Source organism: Bicyclus anynana, chromosome 26 (assembly GCF_947172395.1).
Source record: "Bicyclus anynana chromosome 26, ilBicAnyn1.1, whole genome shotgun sequence".
In the NCBI taxonomy this organism is placed as follows: Eukaryota; Metazoa; Arthropoda; class Insecta; order Lepidoptera; family Nymphalidae; genus Bicyclus; species Bicyclus anynana.
Window position 1 is genome coordinate 5,376,813 of NC_069108.1, and position 19,681 is coordinate 5,396,493.

Consider the following 19,681-nt stretch of genomic DNA (forward strand, 5'->3'; position numbering starts at 1 on the left):
TCTTCAAAGCTTTTATTTATTTATTTTCAGATTTTCTTACACTAAAATGTATTTTATACTTATATTGTTAAAAATTTAAAAAAAAAGAAGTAATAAATAAATGAGAGAATTAACCAGTGCACAGTGAAACCAACTGCATGATTGTGATTTGTGTTTCACTATGATTAGCTATATATACCTACCAACAATTACATTTATACCTACATAAATAAAGATACATACAAATAACAATTTAATACCCTTTACAAAAAGTGTCAACTAGCCTATCATCGGTTGCAGGCGCTGGTGTCCCTGTTCGCCCGCATCACCAAGCTGGGCTGGTTCGACACGGTGAAGGAGGAGTATGTGTTCCACAACGTCATGGGGGACGTGTCGAAATTCATGCAGGTGAGTGAGATTTTACAATAAAGTATTAGTTGATTTTGCAAAAATAAATTAATTTTCTTTTAGTAATAGTAGTTTTGTAAAATTCTTTCACTGTTAGATAGCCCATTTATCGAGGAAGGCTATAGGGTTTTGGATTGAAAATATTTATTATTTCACTAAGAATTAACTCGTTCACTTATGTGAAACTTACATTTCAGTTTGAGCGTACAAGAATAGTAAAAAGTAGTAATAATAGTAGTGCTAACAAATAAACTATAATCAATAATATAATAACAAATGTACAATAAGAATTACAACATGATAAACAAAAATACATAATAATTTAATTTTTAATGACTATTTGTAGGTAGCTCAGACTAATTAGATAACCTGCCTCGCAAGACATTATTTTTCTGTCAAAGTATATGATCAACGATCTTATGCGATTATAAACACTGTCTCTATAGAATCGATGTTTCATAGTTTACAATCGTGTCCGTCAGTTAAAAACCTTCGTAAAAATACCTTCTTGTGTAGTTAAATGGTGTAAAAAACGAACCAAAACTGCTAGTTTAGTATAAGATATGTATGAAATCTAAGCTCGTTTTCCTTAGAAAATGGCAGAAAATTTTGTTTGTGAATTTGGGTGCGATACTAGTCCTTATGTATTTAGTCTGAGGTAGGTAGTCATTGAAAAAGAAATATCAACAGCGGCCGGTCGTCATTACCAGAGAGTAATGTGCGACTAGATGCGGCACTGTGATATAGTTTTTTATTTAATTTATAATAATTAGTTTAAGTGGGCTTGAGCACATTCATAAGTAACATTTCGTTTACCATAATTTGTTCTTGGTGAGCGTAAGATTATGTTGTTGGGGCTTCTTAAATTTCGCAGTTGCGGATTTTTTTTTTTTTTTTTTTTATTTTTTTTTTTTATTATTGTAAAGGTGATGTTTGAATGTATTTCTTTCGTTAACAATTTGCGTATTAAGATGCAAGAATAATATTTATAGGTATTTGTTATGTTCATTATAGGCTTATATTATCCCCGTACTCCTACGGGAACGGGAACCACGCGGGTGAAACCGCGCGGCGTTAGCTAGTTCTTAAATAATTTGTGTGACTGTCCAGGGTCCGGCAGAGTTGGGAACAATAGGCGTGCAGTTGCTCTCGCAGCTGATCATGGAGATGAACCAGATCTCGGATGCTGACGCCGGCCGCTCCATCACCAAGCACAGGAAGATTGCCTCCTCGTTCAGGTAACACTCATATATTTATTTATTTATTCGGAAGCCAACGTTGTGTACAAAAAACTTATGACTATAAACATAACATGCATTAAAATGTAATATGCTACATTGTACACCCCACTTACAGGCTAATATGCGTTTATTTTAATACAATTCTTAATTTACCATTAAAAAAAAAACTAAATCTACCTACCAACCTAAAAGAACTAAAAGAATTCAAAAAAAAAAAAACAAGAAATTGTACCATCATTCATCACTTGTTCCGTTGTACCACCGTCATCATCATCATCATTATCAACCCATATTCGGCTCACTGCTGAGCTCGAGTCTCTCAGAATGAGAGGGGCTAGGCCAATAGTCCACCACGCTGGTCCAATGCGGATTGGCAGACTTCACACACGCAGAGAATTGAGAAAATTCTCTGGTATGCAGGTTTTCTCGCGATGTCTTTTTTTTCACCGTGTGAGACACGTGATATTTAATTTCTTAAAATGCACACAACTGAAAAGTTGGAGGTGCATGCCCCGGACCGGATTCGAACCCACATCCTCCGGAATCGGAGGCAGAGATCAAATTTACTAGGCTATCACGCAGTGACGTGCTCTTCATTGATTCATAAACGCCATGCATACTCTGAGGATTCATTACGAACCTATATTGGAGGAGGAATTTTTCATTTTATACAATTGGACGGCCTCCGTGGCGCAGTGGTATGCGCGTTAGATTTACAAGACGGAGGTCCTGGGTTCGATCCCCGGCTGGGCAGATTGAGATTTTCTTAATTTGTCCAGGTCTGGCTGGTGGGAGGCTTTGGCCGTGGCTAGTTACCACCCTACCGGCAAAGACGTACCGCCAAGCGATTTAGCGTTCCGGTACGATGCCGTGTAGAAACCGAAAGGGGTGTGGATTTTCATCCTCCTCCTAACAAGTTAGCCCGTTTCCATCTTAGACTGCATCATCACTTACCATCAGGTGAGATTGTAGTCAAGGGCTAACTTGTAAAGAATAAAAAAAAAAAATTCGTAACTATGGTGCAAAGTGCTGGAATGGTGACCCCCCACCAGGTGGACTGACGACATCAAGCGAGTCGCAGGAATTCGCTGGATGCAGGCGGCTCAGTATCGTGATGTTTGGAAGTCCCTACAAAAGGCCTATGTCCTGCAGTGGACGTCCATCGGCTGATATGATGATGATGATTAACACGTTCGCTGCGGTACGTGGTCAATTGACCTCGTAAGTCTAGCATCTTCAAGAGTTACGAGGTCGTCGGACCTCGTACCACACCAGTCACCACATAAAGTTTTAGTATGAGGTCAAAAAACTTCGTATAACGCACCAGAGTAAAGTAGTAAAAATCAGTACCGCAGCCTCAGACCAATTTTTGTATAGGACCTGCCTCACTAGACGTTACTTTTCTGTCAAAGTATATGATCAACGATCTAATGCGATTATAAAAACTGTCTCTATAGCATCGATGTTAAATAGTTGTAATCGTGTTCGTCGGTTAAAGAGCTCCGTAAAAATACTTTTCTGTATAATTGAATGGTGTAAAAAAACGGGCAAAAACTTCTAGCTTAGTATTAGATATACACCAAATCTAAGCTCGTTTTCCTCAGAAAATGACAGACCATTTTGTTCGTGACTATGAGTGCGATACAGGTCCTTCTATAATTGGTCTGAGACCGCAACGAACGTGTTAAGATTGATGGTTTGTTCAGAGACACGCAGCTGTTCGAGATGTTCCGGCTGGCGTGCTCGCTGCTGGGCACGGCGCGGAGCGAGGGGCTGAGCGAGGCGCGCGGCGAGTCGCACGCGCTGCTGGCGGCGCTGCTGCGGCTGGCGCACAACTGTCTCACCTTCGACTTCATCGGCACCACCAGCGACGAGTCCTCGGACGACCTCTGCACTGTACAGGTACAACGTTGTAAACGAGAGTTTGTAATATAAAGTTCAGAGGGCTTTTGAAATAATATTCATGTTGATCTTCAATACTATGTATTATTCACCAATAAGACACATATATATATATTACATTTCACTGCTATCACTTGGCACCTGTTGCCTCTTCGATAGCAAATGAACGAATGCCCCGCAAATAAGGAACCGATAGCTTTTATACCTTGTATCATGACAATATCTCAATTTATTATTTACAAATGTCAAGGTGTATTTCCTGTCATGATACGTCAATGTACCGGCGTATCATGACGTATCATGACTTAGTAGGACCAATATTTAAAATTGCTAACAGTATGGATGTTTTTTAGAATTAAATATATCGTGAGTATTATTCATATTAATTGATTACGAAACACGGCTAAAACTCACGTAATATTAGGTCAGAGTATGCCCGACTAGTATCGAACCCATACAGGGCCGTTACACATGGGCTGGTTCTTGCATCGCGGCACGATACAAACTGCGGAGAGGCTGCGCGATGCGCTGCTGCTCGCATCGCGCGCTATAATTTGTATGAATGTTTGGATGTTTGTTACTCTTTAACGCCGCTACTGCTGCTGCGGGAGGGGGGGGGGGGGGGGGGTGTTTAAGCTATGACAGCAAAAAGTTGACCGCAACTCGTAACAAATAAGTCTTTTTCCTTTTCACAATCGATTTTTTATTAAATATTCAATTTAATAAAAAATCGGTTATAATAATATTGATGTAAAATGAGTTATCTGGTTGCCTTGACAACCAATAATAAACCGTCGTCGGACTCATTTTCGAATCTGTGTATCGTGTGCGTTTTGTTCTAACGTGACTGCCCACGACTGATGCACCTCACTTCCAGCCTCTGCCCCGCGCGCACGACTTCACACCCACGCAGTCCTTCGTCTCCCGTCGCCCGCATACCATGGAAGAGTCATCAACAAACTTGCCAAGCTATTGCTTATCATACAACTATTCCATTCCAGATCCCAACGTCCTGGCGACCGACGTTCCTGGAGGCCGGCACGCTGGAGCTGTTCTTCGAGCTGTACCACAGCGTGCAGGGCACCAGCGGCAGCCTGGCGCTGGCGTGCCTGGTGCAGGTGGCGTCCGTGCGCCGCTCGCTGTTCAGCAACACGGAGCGCTCCAAATTCCTCTCGCGCCTCTGCGCCGGCATCATGAGGATACTGGAGGACACGCAGGTGAGCTCACCGGCTCCACCGGTTCCTGGTCACGACATATGTTACCTTACATAAACAACGTATAAACAATTCATTCGTGATTGAAGCAAGTGATTCATAAATAAAAATGAGACAGTTAGCTAAGGATTCAACGCCGCGCCGGTATCATGAGGATACTGGAGGACACGCAGGTGAGCTCACCACCCATCGTCTCCAGGTCACGACATATGTTACCTTACATAAACAACGTATAAACAATTCATTCGTGATTGAAGCAAGTGATTCATAAATAAAAATGAAACAGCTAAGGATTCAACGCCGCGCCGGTATCATGAGGATACTGGAGGACACGCAGGTGAGCTTACCGGCTCCACCGGCTCCAGGTCACGTATCTTACCTTACATAAACAACGTATAAACAATTCATTCGTGATTGAAGCAAGTGATTCATAAATAAAAATGAAACAGCTAAGGATTCAACGCCGCGCCGGTATCATGAGGATACTAGAGGACACGCAGGTGAGCTTACCGGCTCCACCGGCTCCAGGTCACGTATCTTACCTTACATAAACAACGTATAAACAATTCATTCGTGATTGAAGCAAGTGATTCATAAATAAAAATGAGACAGTTATTCAACGCCGCGCCGGCATCATGCGGATACTGGAGGACACACAGGTGAGCACCGGCTCCAGAGACACTCAGAGATCCTCAGATAATCTCCAGTAGTCATCCTACAATGCGTGCCACGGCGTATCGTGAGAGAAATAGCAGAAGTCGATCAATAGCGGCTTAACCGGAAATGTCACTCTTTTGTTACGATGGAACGAAGTAAAGGATTCATAATCGCTTACATGCATGATTGTAGCCAAGCGCTCGTCTATATTATGTAAAAAAAGGATATTAGTTTTGGTATAATGTATGTAGAAGATAACCAAAATAATGTAAAAAAAATCAACCACGATTGCAGCAAATGATTCATAAATTAAAGTGAGACAGTTAGCTAAGGATTCAACGTGCATCTCTTATTATTTCTGCACCAGATGCAAATAATAATAGATGCACCAGATGCAAATAATAATAAAAATAAAATTTGTTTCTTAACATTGAACCACGAGTTAGCAAATGATTCATAAATAGATTCCTCAAAGTACCTAGGGATTCAACAGCTTCAGGTGGAAATAATAATCGAAATGTACCACGATTCAAGCAATAGATTCTTGAAGTAGCTTGGGGCTCTAAACAATCAACAACACATATTTCACTGTCTACAATGAATTTTTTCCAATTCCAGGGTCTTTCTGATCCCACAAACTACCACGAGTTCTGTCGTCTGATGGCGCGCCTTAAGTCTAACTACCAGCTCGGGGAGTTAGTGATGGTGGAGGGATATCCTCGGCTCATCGAGCTGATTGCCAAGTTCACTGTGCAGAGTTTACAGGTACTGCCAATGATATTTTATATAAACTTGAGATAGTACTAGCGCATCAAAACTGAGGCGGACAAAAATGTGTATAATTGTCTTAATTTTATTTAGTCGCTTATTAAACAACGAACGTTATTTAAACAAATACAGTGTTACCAACTCTCCAAAATATCCCTATCCTAATCCCTAAGTTTGTGTCAAAAACCCCTAAAATCGCCTTAATTATTGAATTGTCCCCTTAAAAAATATAAATTCATAACAATTTAGAAATAATATGCTGTAATATGTTTCAAAAGTATATTTAATATATTATATATATATTTAATATAGACAAAATATTATGTCTTTATCTGAAGATTCAGATTTTTGGAAATCATACATTTTGACAATGAATAAATTTAACCTTTTTTTTTATTCGATGAAAATTGCCGCCAGTTGCCTCAGAGTGGTTGTAGAATAACGTATTATATCGTTATAAGTCGTTAGGTCAAGAAAGAAATATTAAAATTATTATTATTTTAAAAATATTAAAGAGTTAAAAAATCCCTGAAAATACCCCTAAAATTTTCAGACCCCTAAAAAATCCCATTTCATTTATTTGCCCCCTAAATCTGGGGGGAAAACCCCTAAGTTGGGAACCCTGAATAAATAATACCTAAATATAGTCTACAATGTCGAGTTGTGTGCTCAGGAAGCGTCGGGTAAAGTATCTGTATATGTGTATAAAAGGAATTGCATAAATGCAGTACAGTAATAAATGACCTATTTTGCTTCTGCAATTGTCGACAATTAAAAGTTTGTTCTGACTTCCGGCACCACTATTTTAGTACGGCACTAGGATTTTCGACATTTATTTTGAATAATCTTTAACACTATAACAAAACCGTACAATTATAATTAGTCGTAATTCATTATTTGTGCCTGAGAAATTCCATTCACTCGCGTACTCACCTGTACCGCTCAGAAATGACGGCATAGTGTTCAGAGTTATTTTTTGATACAGTAACAGCCTTCTATGCGTTATTCACGTTGGTTCATTTCACAGGTAATTTTTGTTCAAGGCCTTGTAGTCGTCTGAAAATTAAAAATTTTAAAAATTTTCGAAATTGTTCATATTAAATTTGATATGAGTCAACTACCCTATTATGTTTTATTTTTCAGATGTGGCAATTCGCACCGAACTCCGTACACTACCTGCTGTCGCTATGGCAACGCATGGTCGCGTCCGTGCCGTACGTGAAGGCGTCCGAGCCGCACTTGCTGGACGTGTACGCGCCGGGCGTGACCGCCGCCTACGTCACCTCCAGGCTGGACTCCATCGCTGTGATCGTGAGGTACATTTGCAGATGTGGCAACTCGCACCGAACTCCGTACACTACCTGCTGTCGCTATGGCAACGCATGGTCGCGTCCGTGCCGTACGTGAAGGCGTCCGAGCCGCACTTGCTGGACGTGTACGCGCCGGGCGTGACCGCCGCCTACGTCACCTCCAGGCTGGACTCCATCGCTGTGATCGTGAGGTACATTTGCAGATGTGGCAACTCGCACCGAACTCCGTACACTACCTGCTGTCGCTATGGCAACGCATGGTCGCGTCCGTGCCGTACGTGAAGGCGTCCGAGCCGCACTTGCTGGACGTGTACGCGCCGGGCGTGACCGCCGCCTACGTCACCTCCAGGCTGGACTCCATCGCTGTGATCGTGAGGTACATTTGCAGATGTGGCAATTCGAGACAGTTATCTAATTATTATAAAAATAGAATTTGTTTCTTAACATTGAACCATGAATTACCATGTGATTCATAAATGGATTCCTCAAAGTGGCTAGGGATTCAACAGCTTCAGGTGCTAATAATAAAAGAATTGAACTATGAGTCAACCAAGTGGTTCATAGATATACGCCTAAAAGTAGCTAAGGATTCAAAAGCACCACGTGGAAATAGAATTTAACTAACGGTCAAGCGAGTGCGTCATAGATACATTCCTACAAGTAGCCTAAGGATTCAAAAGCACTATGTGGAAATAATAAAAGAATTTAACTACTATTCAAGCGTATGTTTATGTATATACAAAATCAAACTGATTCTTACGATTGTACCAAAAAAGCGAGTGATTTATAAATATAATTCTAAAAGTAGCTATATTATATTAAGAATTTGCCAGATTTAAATAATAACAGATCCTGGTACTTTTTCACCACGATAAAAGATAATGATTCATGTTTAGAATCCTAATATATGAGTAGCTATGTATTCAATAGTGCCATATAAAAACAGATATTTTTTCGATTGAATCATAAGAGAAGCAAGTGATACATAAATTCTCTGGAAATACCTAAGGATTCAACATGATGAAAAAATAACCGTAACATATTTCAAATCAAAAATCAAATCAAAAATCATTTATTTCAAGTAGGCTCAGTTTACAAGCACTTTTGACACGTCAGTTGACTATTTGTAAAGATTCTACCACCGGTTCGGAAGGCAGGTTCTGCTGAGAAGATACCGGCAAGAAACTCAACAGTTGCTCTTTTGAAAAAGTCATACAGTATTATAATTTACAATTAATAACAATTACTGTTTACATTTTTTATAGTTTTACTTCCTGTGTGAAGGTGGAAGCTGATCCAACGACCTCCAAGCATCTTTATCATTAAGGAACTCATCAATGTTGTAGTACCCTCGACTAAGTAAATGTTTTTTAACACATTGCTGAAAGCTATGCATTGGCAGGTCCATCACAGTCTTGGGGATTTTATTATAGAAGAGTACACCCAAACCTACAAAAGATTTTTTTACTCTTTGGAGACGATATGCAGAAATAACTAACTTATGCCCGTGTCTAGTAAGACGTGGGTTTAAATCTCCTTTTCGTTTGTACAAATTAATATTTTGTCTTACATATACTATACTGTTATATATATATTGACAGGCTACTGTTAGTATACCTATTTCTTTAAACTTTTGACGAAGGGACTCGCGTGATTTTAATTGATATATTGCTCGAATTGCTCTTTTTTGAAGTACAAATATAGATTGTATATCGGCAGCCTTGCCCCACAATAAAATACCGTAAGACATTACGCTGTGAAAGTACGATATTGTTTTACGACTCGAACTATGAAAGTAGCTACGGATTCAAAATTTGTTCCACTGCTTTATTTATAATGTCACTGCAATGGGGATGATGACTAGGTTTGAATATATTGATTTCTATGATACATTCGGGTAAATAAGGTCAATGTTAGCTAATTAATACATAAAAAGTAAAGATTGTCGGGATATTTGCAAAATAAATAAGATTATAAAATTTCAAAATCTATTAAATTTTTTTTTATCGTAATTAGATGAAAATTTATACATTTTTAGCTTCCTTACATTAAACGTGACATTTTTCAATAAATGAACTGTAAACATAAACGCACAAATAACAAAGATATTAGTAATTTTTAAGTAAGTAAACGATCATTCCCGTACCTATGACGTCATTAGTTCGTTCAATTTTGTATGGGGCATTTTTCAGGGATCCGCGGCAGCGCCGCAAATCTGACCTTTTAAATCCCCAAAATTGCTTTACTATTAGCATACAATTATATACAATTTAAAAAACTGTTATCATCCCTATTATCATGTACTTACTATTTCAGGGAAGGGCTGGAAGACCCGTTGGAGGAGGTGGGCACGCTGCAGCAGCAGCTGGAGCAGGTGTCGGTGATCGGGCGCTGCGAGTACGGCAAGACCTGCCAGCTGCTGGTGGCGCACTTCGACCGCGCCGCCGCCAGCTACAGCGTCGAGACCAACCCGCAGCAGTTGCTGCAGCTGCAAGGTGAGCACGCTGCAGCAGCAGCTGGAGCAGGTTGCTGCAGCTGCAGCAGCAGCTGGAGCAGGTGTTGAGTTTTGAAGTCAAACTTCTTTACGCACGCTTGACTTACGGACCAGCAATGCGTGCTGCCATTTACAGGCACAGTGAAACAGTCGTCGTCATCAACCCATATTCGGCTCACTGCTGAGCTCGAGTCTCCTCTCAGAATGAGAGGGGTTAGGCCAATAGTCCACCACGCTGGCCCAATGCGGATTGGCAGACTTCACACACGCAGAGAATTAAGAAAATTCTCTGGTATGCAGGTTTCCTCACGATGATTACCTTCACCGATTGAGACACATGATATTTAATTTCTTAAAATGCACACAACTGAAAAGTTGGAGGTGCATGCCCCGGACCGGATTCGAGCCCACACCCTCCGGAATCGGAGGCAGAGGTCATATCCACTGGTCTATAACGGCTCTTCATATCCACTGGGCTATCACGGGTGAAACAGTGTTTATATAATAATTTATTTATTTTGCTATTATCCGCGAAAAGCCGACATGCGACAACGTGTAATTGCACGTTGTAGAGTCAACATCTCCTGAGGATGCTCCGGTTTCGGGGTGAAACGTACGTAGAGATTATTTTGTCGGACCTGGGTGACGTTGTCGCATGGGTTCGTCGACTTTTCGAGGATAATAGCAAAATAAATAAATTATTATATATTAATGATGAATTTCCGCAAAGTAACGCCTGCTTCTATCCAATATCGAACAGTGTTAGTTATTTTAAACTACCAGTAGATGGCGTTGTTAGAGAACTTTGAAACAAACCCATTCTGTACACTTCAAGAACTTGTTGCGATTTATGCCTGAGGATCATAGATGGCGCTTTGTTATATATTTCCAAAAATAGTTTTACTTTAGTCGTATGGTCTATATACATAGAGGAATTAGAAAATGGAGATGCATCGCACTCAAATTCACGAACAAAATTGTCTGTCGTTCTTTGAGGGGGACGAGGTAAACTCACACATCGGAAATATTTAATACAATTAAAAATATTCTATGTCCATACACTACACACAACTATATTTGTTAGTCCACAGACTAACAAACACATTGCTTAGACTATCCATAGTTTAAATACATAGAATATTCGATTACTGATCGATATTTGGCTGTTTCGTCAAAAGAATCGATTCTTTATTATAAATTGTTTTTTCACTAAAATAAAATTAAAAAGCGAGAAATTAAAAATCAACTGGCGTGATACATTTAATTTTCAATTAAAATAAATCATTGAATATTGAACTAAACTATTTTATTTTCTCGCAATCGTAGTGAAAAGCAGAGTGTAACACGTGGGGCTAAATCCATTATAAACTCGGTTTCTATTTAGGCGGCCCTCGTCTTACGTCTCGGGCCCTAAAAATACCTCGTATATAATGGGTCTTTTTAGCCCCTTGTATAACAATCTACTATTAATACAAATTTGATTAAATTAAGGTTTAAATACTTTCAAATGAAACGTTACTCCATCTTTTACTAAAGTACACAAACCGGCATTTTACACTTTAGGGCATTAGGGAGCTCTTTACACGACGAAAACGATTACAACAATGAAACATCGATGCTATAGCAACAGTTTTTATATCATAGATTTTTGATATTTGCCAGAGGGGTAACGGTTAGCGAGGCAGGTCCTGTTATTTAAATGGTCTAAGTCTACAGAAGACTTGATTTATTTGAGTGCCTTAGATCTTCTCTTGGTGAATGTGCCTGTACTGATATCCCCAGGCCAACTGACGTGGTTGGTGTACATAATCGGCGCGGCGATACTGGGCCGCGCGTCCTACAACACGAGCGAGGAGAACGACGCCATGGACGGCGAGCTGGTCTGCAGGGTGCTGCAGCTGATGGACCTCACCGACTCCAGGCTGGCCACCGTGAGTTACTAATGGGTCTTAGCTTGAAATCATCTATCCTGTAAGGAGTGGTCAGAGTTGAAGACTCAAGAAATGGAGATAACTCCAAGGCACGGAGGCGTGGCACCATCAAATTTTCAGAAAAGGAGATGGTCCATTTTAGGTCCACACTTGTACCCCGTATCATTAAAATTTTAAAAATACAAGGATCTTATTAAAATTTAATAAAATGAATAAATGTAACTAAATAAAAAGAAATGAATAAAATTAAAACCTAACTTTTTGAGTTATATCAAGATGGCGCCCATAAAGCAACTATGACATGACAATTGACAGCAAACGTCAAATCGGTTTCTGCATTGAAAACGTCATCAATCCGCCATTATTACCCTTAATAGTGTTGCATTTCTTGGGAGATAATGAATATTATTTCGAAAGAATTAAAGTAAATTCGTAGATTTGTATCATCAAAAATGGTAAAAAAAATATATTTTCTTTTATTTCCGCTAGGGTGCAATGACTGGAACGAGGCTACATACAATTTTGGACCATCTCCTTTCTTAGAAATAAGAAATATGCAATGCTTCACCCGATCCAGCATGGCTATACTGTAATAACAATCTTTTGTATAACTTTGCAAGTGCGAATTTCGGATTCACCTCTATCTTTCTCATTCTATGGTATAGTGTTAGTCAGAAAGAGATAGAAGTGAAATCGAAACTCGCACTAGCGAGTTATAGAAACTTCATTACAGAATAGAGCTATACAAGGCGCGTCCGGTCGTCGTGATCAGGATCTCGAGAGTCACGTAGGTCACTTAAACCCATGAGCAGTGGGCCCCCCTTGGCAGTGGGCTAAAGGACTAAAAAAAAACTAAAAAAATATGAGTATTTGTCACATTTTAGACGACACGACTAACGACGAAAAAATAATACATGAAAGAGAAACTTAAAAATTGTTAAGCGGTTAGTAGCGCCATCTCTCGTGTCAGACTTGTAGTTCGCAATTATGACGTTTAAGGACTAAACGAATCTGGCGCTGGGCTTACTTGTGTTGTGTGTAGTTTAGCAGTGTAACAAGAGATGGCGCTTTTGAAACTTAACGGTTCGATTACAATTTTCGTAACGCATTCACACCAGTTTATTCCCCAAGTGAAGAGTGCGTAAACAACATTTAATTCAAAAATTTTGAATTAAATTGTTACCTTAAGAAGAAAAATATTTTTATTCTGTCAGTGAAACTTAAATATAAAGTAAGCTAAGTTAAAAAAAAACAAATTACAGACATTAAAATGACAGTTAAACAACAATTAACAAACAAAAAATTATTTAATAAACAATGCCTAAGAAAAATTAAATCAAACAAACCTTAGAAAAACAAAATCATGAACAACTGAAAAACATAACTACCTAATTCTATTAAATGTTGAAACGATAACATCAAGTTTGTTTCTGCTGAGTTATTAAATATTCAATTTAAGCTTAAAATCTAATATATAAAATTCTCGTGTCGCGGTGTTCAAACTTGAACTCCTCCGAAACGGCTCGACCGATTTTGATGAAATTTTTTGTGCATATTCAGTAGGTCTGAGAATCGGCCAACATCTATTTTTCAAACCCCTAAATCCTAGGATAGGGTAGTGGTAGGGTAGGGGTATGGTATAGGGATAGGGTAGGGTTAGGGTAGCGGTAGGGTAGGGGTAGGGTAGGGGTAGGGTAGTGGTAGGGTAGGTTTATGGTATAGGGATAGGGTAGGGGTAGGGTAGTGGTAGGGTAGTTGTAGGGTAGGGTAGGGTAGGGGTAGAGTAGAGGTAGGGTAGGGGTAGGGGTAGGAGTATGGTAGTGTAAGGTAAGGATAGGGAAGAAGTGCAAATAAATAAATTTATAAGTCAAAGCGAAGCTTGAGCGAGTCCGCTAGTTTAATAATATAAACATAAAATTAAAATTCAATGCATAAACATTGAATGGGACCAATCTAAAGGAAACTCTTTCAAACAAAAAAAGAATTTTTAAAATTGGTTAAGAAATGACGAAATTATAAGGTAAACAATCATAAAATAAAAAACATATGTCTCGAATTGAGAACTTCCTTTTTGCTTTTGAGGTCGGTTAAAAATAAATTGTTCTTTAAAATAATTAAAGTATAATTTATTTAAATTTACAGAATGGGGATGATGACTAGGTTTGAATATATTGATTTTTATGATACATTCGGGTAAATAAGGTCAATGTTAACTAATTTATACATAAAAAGCAAAGATTGTCTGGATATTTGTAACATAAATGAGATTATAAAATTTCAAAATCTATTATCGTAATAAAATTATAAATTATTATCGTAAGCTAAAACTGTATGAATTTTCATCTAATTAGATGAAAACAGTTTTAGCTTCCTTACATTAAATGTGACATTTTTTAATAAATGAACTATAAACATAAACGCACATATAACAAAGATATTAGTAATTTTGTTTAAACGCACATACAAATGTAACGATCATTACATTACCTAAGACGTCATTAGTTCGTACAATTTTGTATGGAGCGTTTTTCAGGGATCCGCGGCAGCGGGGCAAATCTGACCCTTTAAATCCCTGTAGCTCTGAAAGTAATTTTACAAAATTGCTTTACTATTAGCATACTCTTCATTTATATACAATTTAAAAAACTGTCATCATCCCCATTGTAGACACTTGTTGAAGTTTCTGGACGTCTCGTTCCAGGGTGGTTGCGAGAAGCTGGAGCTGGCCATGATGTCGTTCTTCGAGGCGTTCCGCAAGATCTACGTGGGCGAGCAGGTGCTGAAGAACAGCAAGGTGTACCGCCGCCTCAGCGAGGTGTTCGGCTTCAACGACGAGAGCCAGCTGCTCAGCGTCATCATGAGGAAGATGTGAGCTTATATTCATTATCAACCCACATTCGGCTCGCTGAGCTCGAGTCTCCTCTCGGAATACGTCATCAACCCATATTCGGCTCACTGCTGAGCTTGATTCTCCTCTCAGAATGAGTAACGTTAGGCCAATAGTCCACCACGCACGAGAAAATCTCTGGTATGCAGGTTTCCTCACGATGTTTTTCCTTCACCGTTTGAGACACGTGATATTTAATTTCTTAAAATGCATGCAAGGCCTATGTCCATCAGTGGACGTCTATCAGCTAATAAGGTAAGGTAAGGGTTTTCCTTAGTAAGTTTTGTGACATGTGATGTTTAATTTCTTAAAATGCACATAACTGAACAGTTGGAGGTGCATGCTCCGGACCGGATTCGAACCCACATCCTCCAGAATTAAAATCCTCATCCACTGGACTAGCACGGCCCTTCTGTATACAAATATTCATAATAATGACTCATTATGATCATGTCCACAGTATAACAAACCTGAAGTACTGGGGCGGGTCGGAGGCCATCATATCGAAGACCCTGGGCCTGCTGAGCGAGCTGAGCGGCGGCTACTCCTGCGTCAGGAAGCTGGTCAAGCTGGAGGAGGTGCACATCATGTTGACACACCACACGGTGAGTGACATATGTATTAAATTTTTTTAAGTAAAACTTTATTACGCACGCTTGACTTGAAGAGTAAGTTGGTGAATGCGTTACGAAAAAAAATGGGACCACCCTGGAAGTAAACCCTTCAAAACAAAAAAAGAATTTTCAAAATCGGTCCATAATTGACGGAATTATCGCTGGACATACATAAAAAAAAAAAAAAAAAAAAAAAAAAAAAAAAAAAAAAAAAAAAAAAAAAAAAAACATACATACAGCCGAACGTAGAACCTCCTCCTTTTTGGAAGTCGGTTAAAAATAGGCTACTCGCCTGCCTGTACAAATCGAAGAAGATTTTTTTGCATAGACGCAGCTTAGATGCCTAGAATCTCTAATCACTATGTTATTTGTGAAAATAATCTCGTAATTGTAATATTTTAATAAAACAAAATTGTATTTTATCACGTCACCGCTCAGACCAATTATTGTATAGGACCTGCCTCGCTAGACGTTACTTTTCTGTCAAAGCATATGATCAACGATCTAATGCGATTATAAAAACTGTCTCTGTAGTATCGATGTTAAATAGTTGTGATCGTGTTCGTCGGTTACAGAGCTCCGTAAAAATACCTTTATGTGTAATTTAATTGTGTAAAAACGGGCAAAAACTTCTAGTTTAGTTTGAGATATACACACAATCTAAGCTCGTTTTCCTCAGAAAATGACAGACAATTTTGTTCGTGACTATGAGTGCGATGCAGGTCCTTCTATAATTGGTCTGAGCGTCACCGCAAACGCCAATCATAAACTGTAACGTCATTCGCTTCAAGGCATCGGTTTGTGATTGGCGCTTGCGGTGACGTGATATAATCACATCACTGCAAACGCCAATCACGCTGTTATCTCTATGAATGACGTCACTTGCTAATGTGTTGTGTTTCGGCGGCAAAAATTTTAAGTAGATATTTTTTCATTTATACTAAATTTTTTACTGGTTATTATTAACGGGATAAAATAAAATATAGCTTACTAGCGGACGCCCGCGACTTCGTCCGCGTAAAACTCGATGTATACTTTCCTCTACCTCTACCCTACCCCTACCCTAACCCTACTCTACCCCTACCCTACCCCTACCCTACGTTGAATTTTTTTCCTGATTTTTTTTATATAAACCTCACGGAGCCCGAGACCTTTCCAACGAATGCAAAACCGTGGAAATCAGTTCGTGCGTTCTGGAGTTATAGCGTCAGGACGGAAAACCCGACTTATTTTTATATAGTAGATAATACTTCCATAATTCAGTACAAACACTGTTTTCAAAACAGGTAAGTAGCCTATTGTAATCTGGCGACGCGTGCTGCCATCTACAGGCGTAGTGAGACAGTGTTTGTTGTTGTAAACTACCAGTAGATGGCGTTATTAGAGAACTTTGAAACAATCCCTTTTCGTACACTTCAAGAACCTGTTGCGATGTAGTTACGCCTGAGTCTCATAGATGGCGCTTTGTATGTTATTTTTGAGAGAAGTTTTACATCATGCGTGTGGTTTAAAGACACCCGGTTATTTTTTTAATTTAATAAAGTAATCTATGTTTGTCTGCATGTACTTTCAATTTTGTACTGTGTGTTGTTTAATCCAAAATCTCCTGTGTATCTGAAGGAGACTTTTATAAACATTCTTTCGTTGTGCAAGCCGTTAAGTTATGGAATGCTCTCCCTTTAAACATACGGCAATCAAAGACACTGGACATTTTTAAAAATGCCGTAAAGACTCATTATCTGATGCAGTAAAGACGATCTGTATATATTATTTCTCTTCAATATAATGTATTTATTAGTATATTTTGATATGTATTTTATTCATTATTGTAGGTATTTGTGTAATATTGTTTATGTATTAGGATGTAAATTATTTGTATGTATGTGTATTACTAATACTATGGTTATTTTTGTTTTACGCCACCTGCTGATGTCCTTAAGTTTTCCTAAACCGAAGGTTGCCTGGAAGAAATCGCTACTTAGTGATAAGGCCGCCTTTTGTATGCTGATCTTTTCCTAATTTGTTTTTTATTTCACTTGTTTTTGTCTTTGTGGTGTGCAAATAAAGTATATTTATCTTTATCTTTATGTTTCCAGTTACCCGGTATATATGAAGGTGCTGCTGCGCGGCATAGAGCATATATATATTTTTAACATTGTTTAAAATTTGACATTTTGACATTTTGACGGACTCCGTGGCGCAGTGGTATGCGCGGTGGATTTACAAGCCGGAGGTCCTGGGTTCGATCCCCGGCTGGGCAGATTGAGATTTTCTTAATTTGTCCAGGTATGGCTGGTGGGAGGCTTCGGCCGTGGCTAGTTACCACCCTACCGGCAAAGACGTACCGCCAAGCGATTTAGCGTTCCGGTAGGATACCGTGTAGAAACCGAATGGGGTGTGGATTTTCATCCTCCTCCTAACAAGTTAGCTCGCTTCCATCTTAGATTGCATCATCACTTACTATATCAGGTGAGATTGTAGTCAAGGGCTAACTTGTAAAGAATAAAAAAAAAACGGTAAGAGCGAAAAAAAAAAATTGGTGATGACGGTTGCAGGCTGAACACTTCCCGTTCCTCGGCATGAGCGCCAACACGGTGGAGATGCGCTGCCGCAGCATGCTGTACACGGCGCTCGGCCGGCTGCTGATGGTGGAGCTGGGCGAGGACGAGGAGCGGTTCCACGCCTTCATGATGCCGCTCACAGGTCAGCACGAGGAAACGGCCCTGACACTGGTCACTCCTCGGCACTCCTCAAAAACTTGGGCAATTCTGATGAAAATTCACTAGAATGAGGATGATGGATGGGCGTTTTTCAGGGATCCGCGGCAGCGCCACAAAATCTGACCCTTTAAATCCCTGTAGCTCCGAAAGTAATGATCGCAGATACCCTGTTACTTTTACAAAATTGCTTTACTATTAACATATTCTACAATTTAAAAAACTGTCATCATCCCTATTATAGAAACTATCCAATTCTGCAGCAAGGATTGTCTCCTTAATAGGGTACTTTTCAAAACTTCGTAAGTTTTTTTAATTCTGATAAAAATGTACCTCAAAAAGCCACTCCAGAATTTTACAAGTTTGGCGATTCCGATGAATTCTTGAAGTGCACTGTTCAAATACTGCAAGTTTGTTAAATTCTAAAAAAATACACTAGAATTATTAGAAACCGCGTATTTATGAAACTATTTCTGGCTAACGGCTACTAACCTGGACATAAAGCGCTCCAAGGTCACTTGTCTTTTTGACGCATACACTTTTGAGAATTCTCTAAAATAATACAAATAAACTGATGTTATATGTATAATATATTGATTTTTATAATAAATTCATGTAAATAAGGTCAATGTTAACTAATTTATACGTAAAAAGCAAAGATTGTCTGGATATTTGCAAAATAAATGAGATTATAAAATTTCAAAATCTATTAAAAATCTTTTGTCGTGATTGGATGAAAATTCATACAGTTTTAGCTTCCTTACATTAAATGTGAGATTTTTTAATATATGGACTATAAACATAAACGCACAAATAAATAAATCCCTTTAAATCCCTGTAGCTCCGAAAGTAATGATCGCAGATACCCTGTTACTTTTACACAATTGCTTTACTATTAGCATACTCTTAATTTATATACAATTTAAAAAACTATCATCATCCCTATTCTACTCGGTCGAGTAGTAAATTCAAAATGAGCCTTTTATGTGTATTCGTTCACTATTGTAATTTTTTCAATACCGTAATATTTAAAAGATCGTTTGTAATGTGTCCACAGCCGCCTTCGAAAGTCTAATCAGCTCGGGAATACTGAACAATGCGGAAAGTCCCATGTTCGCTTCCGAGGAGGCGAAGAAGACGCTCATAGGGCTCGCGCGGGACCTGCGCGGCCTCGCGTTCGCGTTCAACACAAAGACAACGTATATGATGCTATTTGATTGGATGTAAGTACGAGTAATACATTACTTTTTAGAAGGCTAACATTTATGTTGTCAGCAATTTATTCGTTTCGCATTTCTTTAGTAAAATGTTTACTCAAAGTAGTTGATTAGTCACCAAAATGTCGCCGAACAGTAAGGAGTCAATTTCTCAATAAATTAACAGAGCCAAATTTATAGAAAACGTCGAAAAACTTGCTCCTTCGACCCTTCATTCACCTTATAAGCGTTCGTTTCGCTACAGAGGTCGCCGGTTCGCTTCGTTCGCTCCAAAGATTGCGAACAAAATATTATACCAATTGCGAGGATTTTCTCAAATGAAAAATGAGCTAACTTAAAAGC

The 19,681-nt window shown here is 38.9% G+C and overlaps 1 protein-coding gene across 1 annotated transcript in view; it reads left to right on the forward strand.

Annotated features, from left to right (window-relative positions):
• The window catches only part of LOC112053453 (exportin-7-A), a 43,352-nt gene that overhangs the window by 10,902 nt on the left and 12,769 nt on the right, over window positions 1-19,681 (forward strand). The window contains exons 5-16 of the mRNA XM_024092861.2: window positions 280-387; window positions 1,498-1,625; window positions 3,335-3,530; window positions 4,532-4,747; window positions 6,020-6,166; window positions 7,313-7,485; window positions 9,796-9,974; window positions 11,756-11,904; window positions 14,606-14,772; window positions 15,252-15,396; window positions 17,961-18,108; window positions 19,180-19,345. Of these exons, the coding sequence (XP_023948629.1) occupies window positions 280-387; window positions 1,498-1,625; window positions 3,335-3,530; window positions 4,532-4,747; window positions 6,020-6,166; window positions 7,313-7,485; window positions 9,796-9,974; window positions 11,756-11,904; window positions 14,606-14,772; window positions 15,252-15,396; window positions 17,961-18,108; window positions 19,180-19,345 (1,922 nt within the window). The remainder of the gene's footprint in view (window positions 1-279; window positions 388-1,497; window positions 1,626-3,334; window positions 3,531-4,531; window positions 4,748-6,019; window positions 6,167-7,312; window positions 7,486-9,795; window positions 9,975-11,755; window positions 11,905-14,605; window positions 14,773-15,251; window positions 15,397-17,960; window positions 18,109-19,179; window positions 19,346-19,681) is intronic.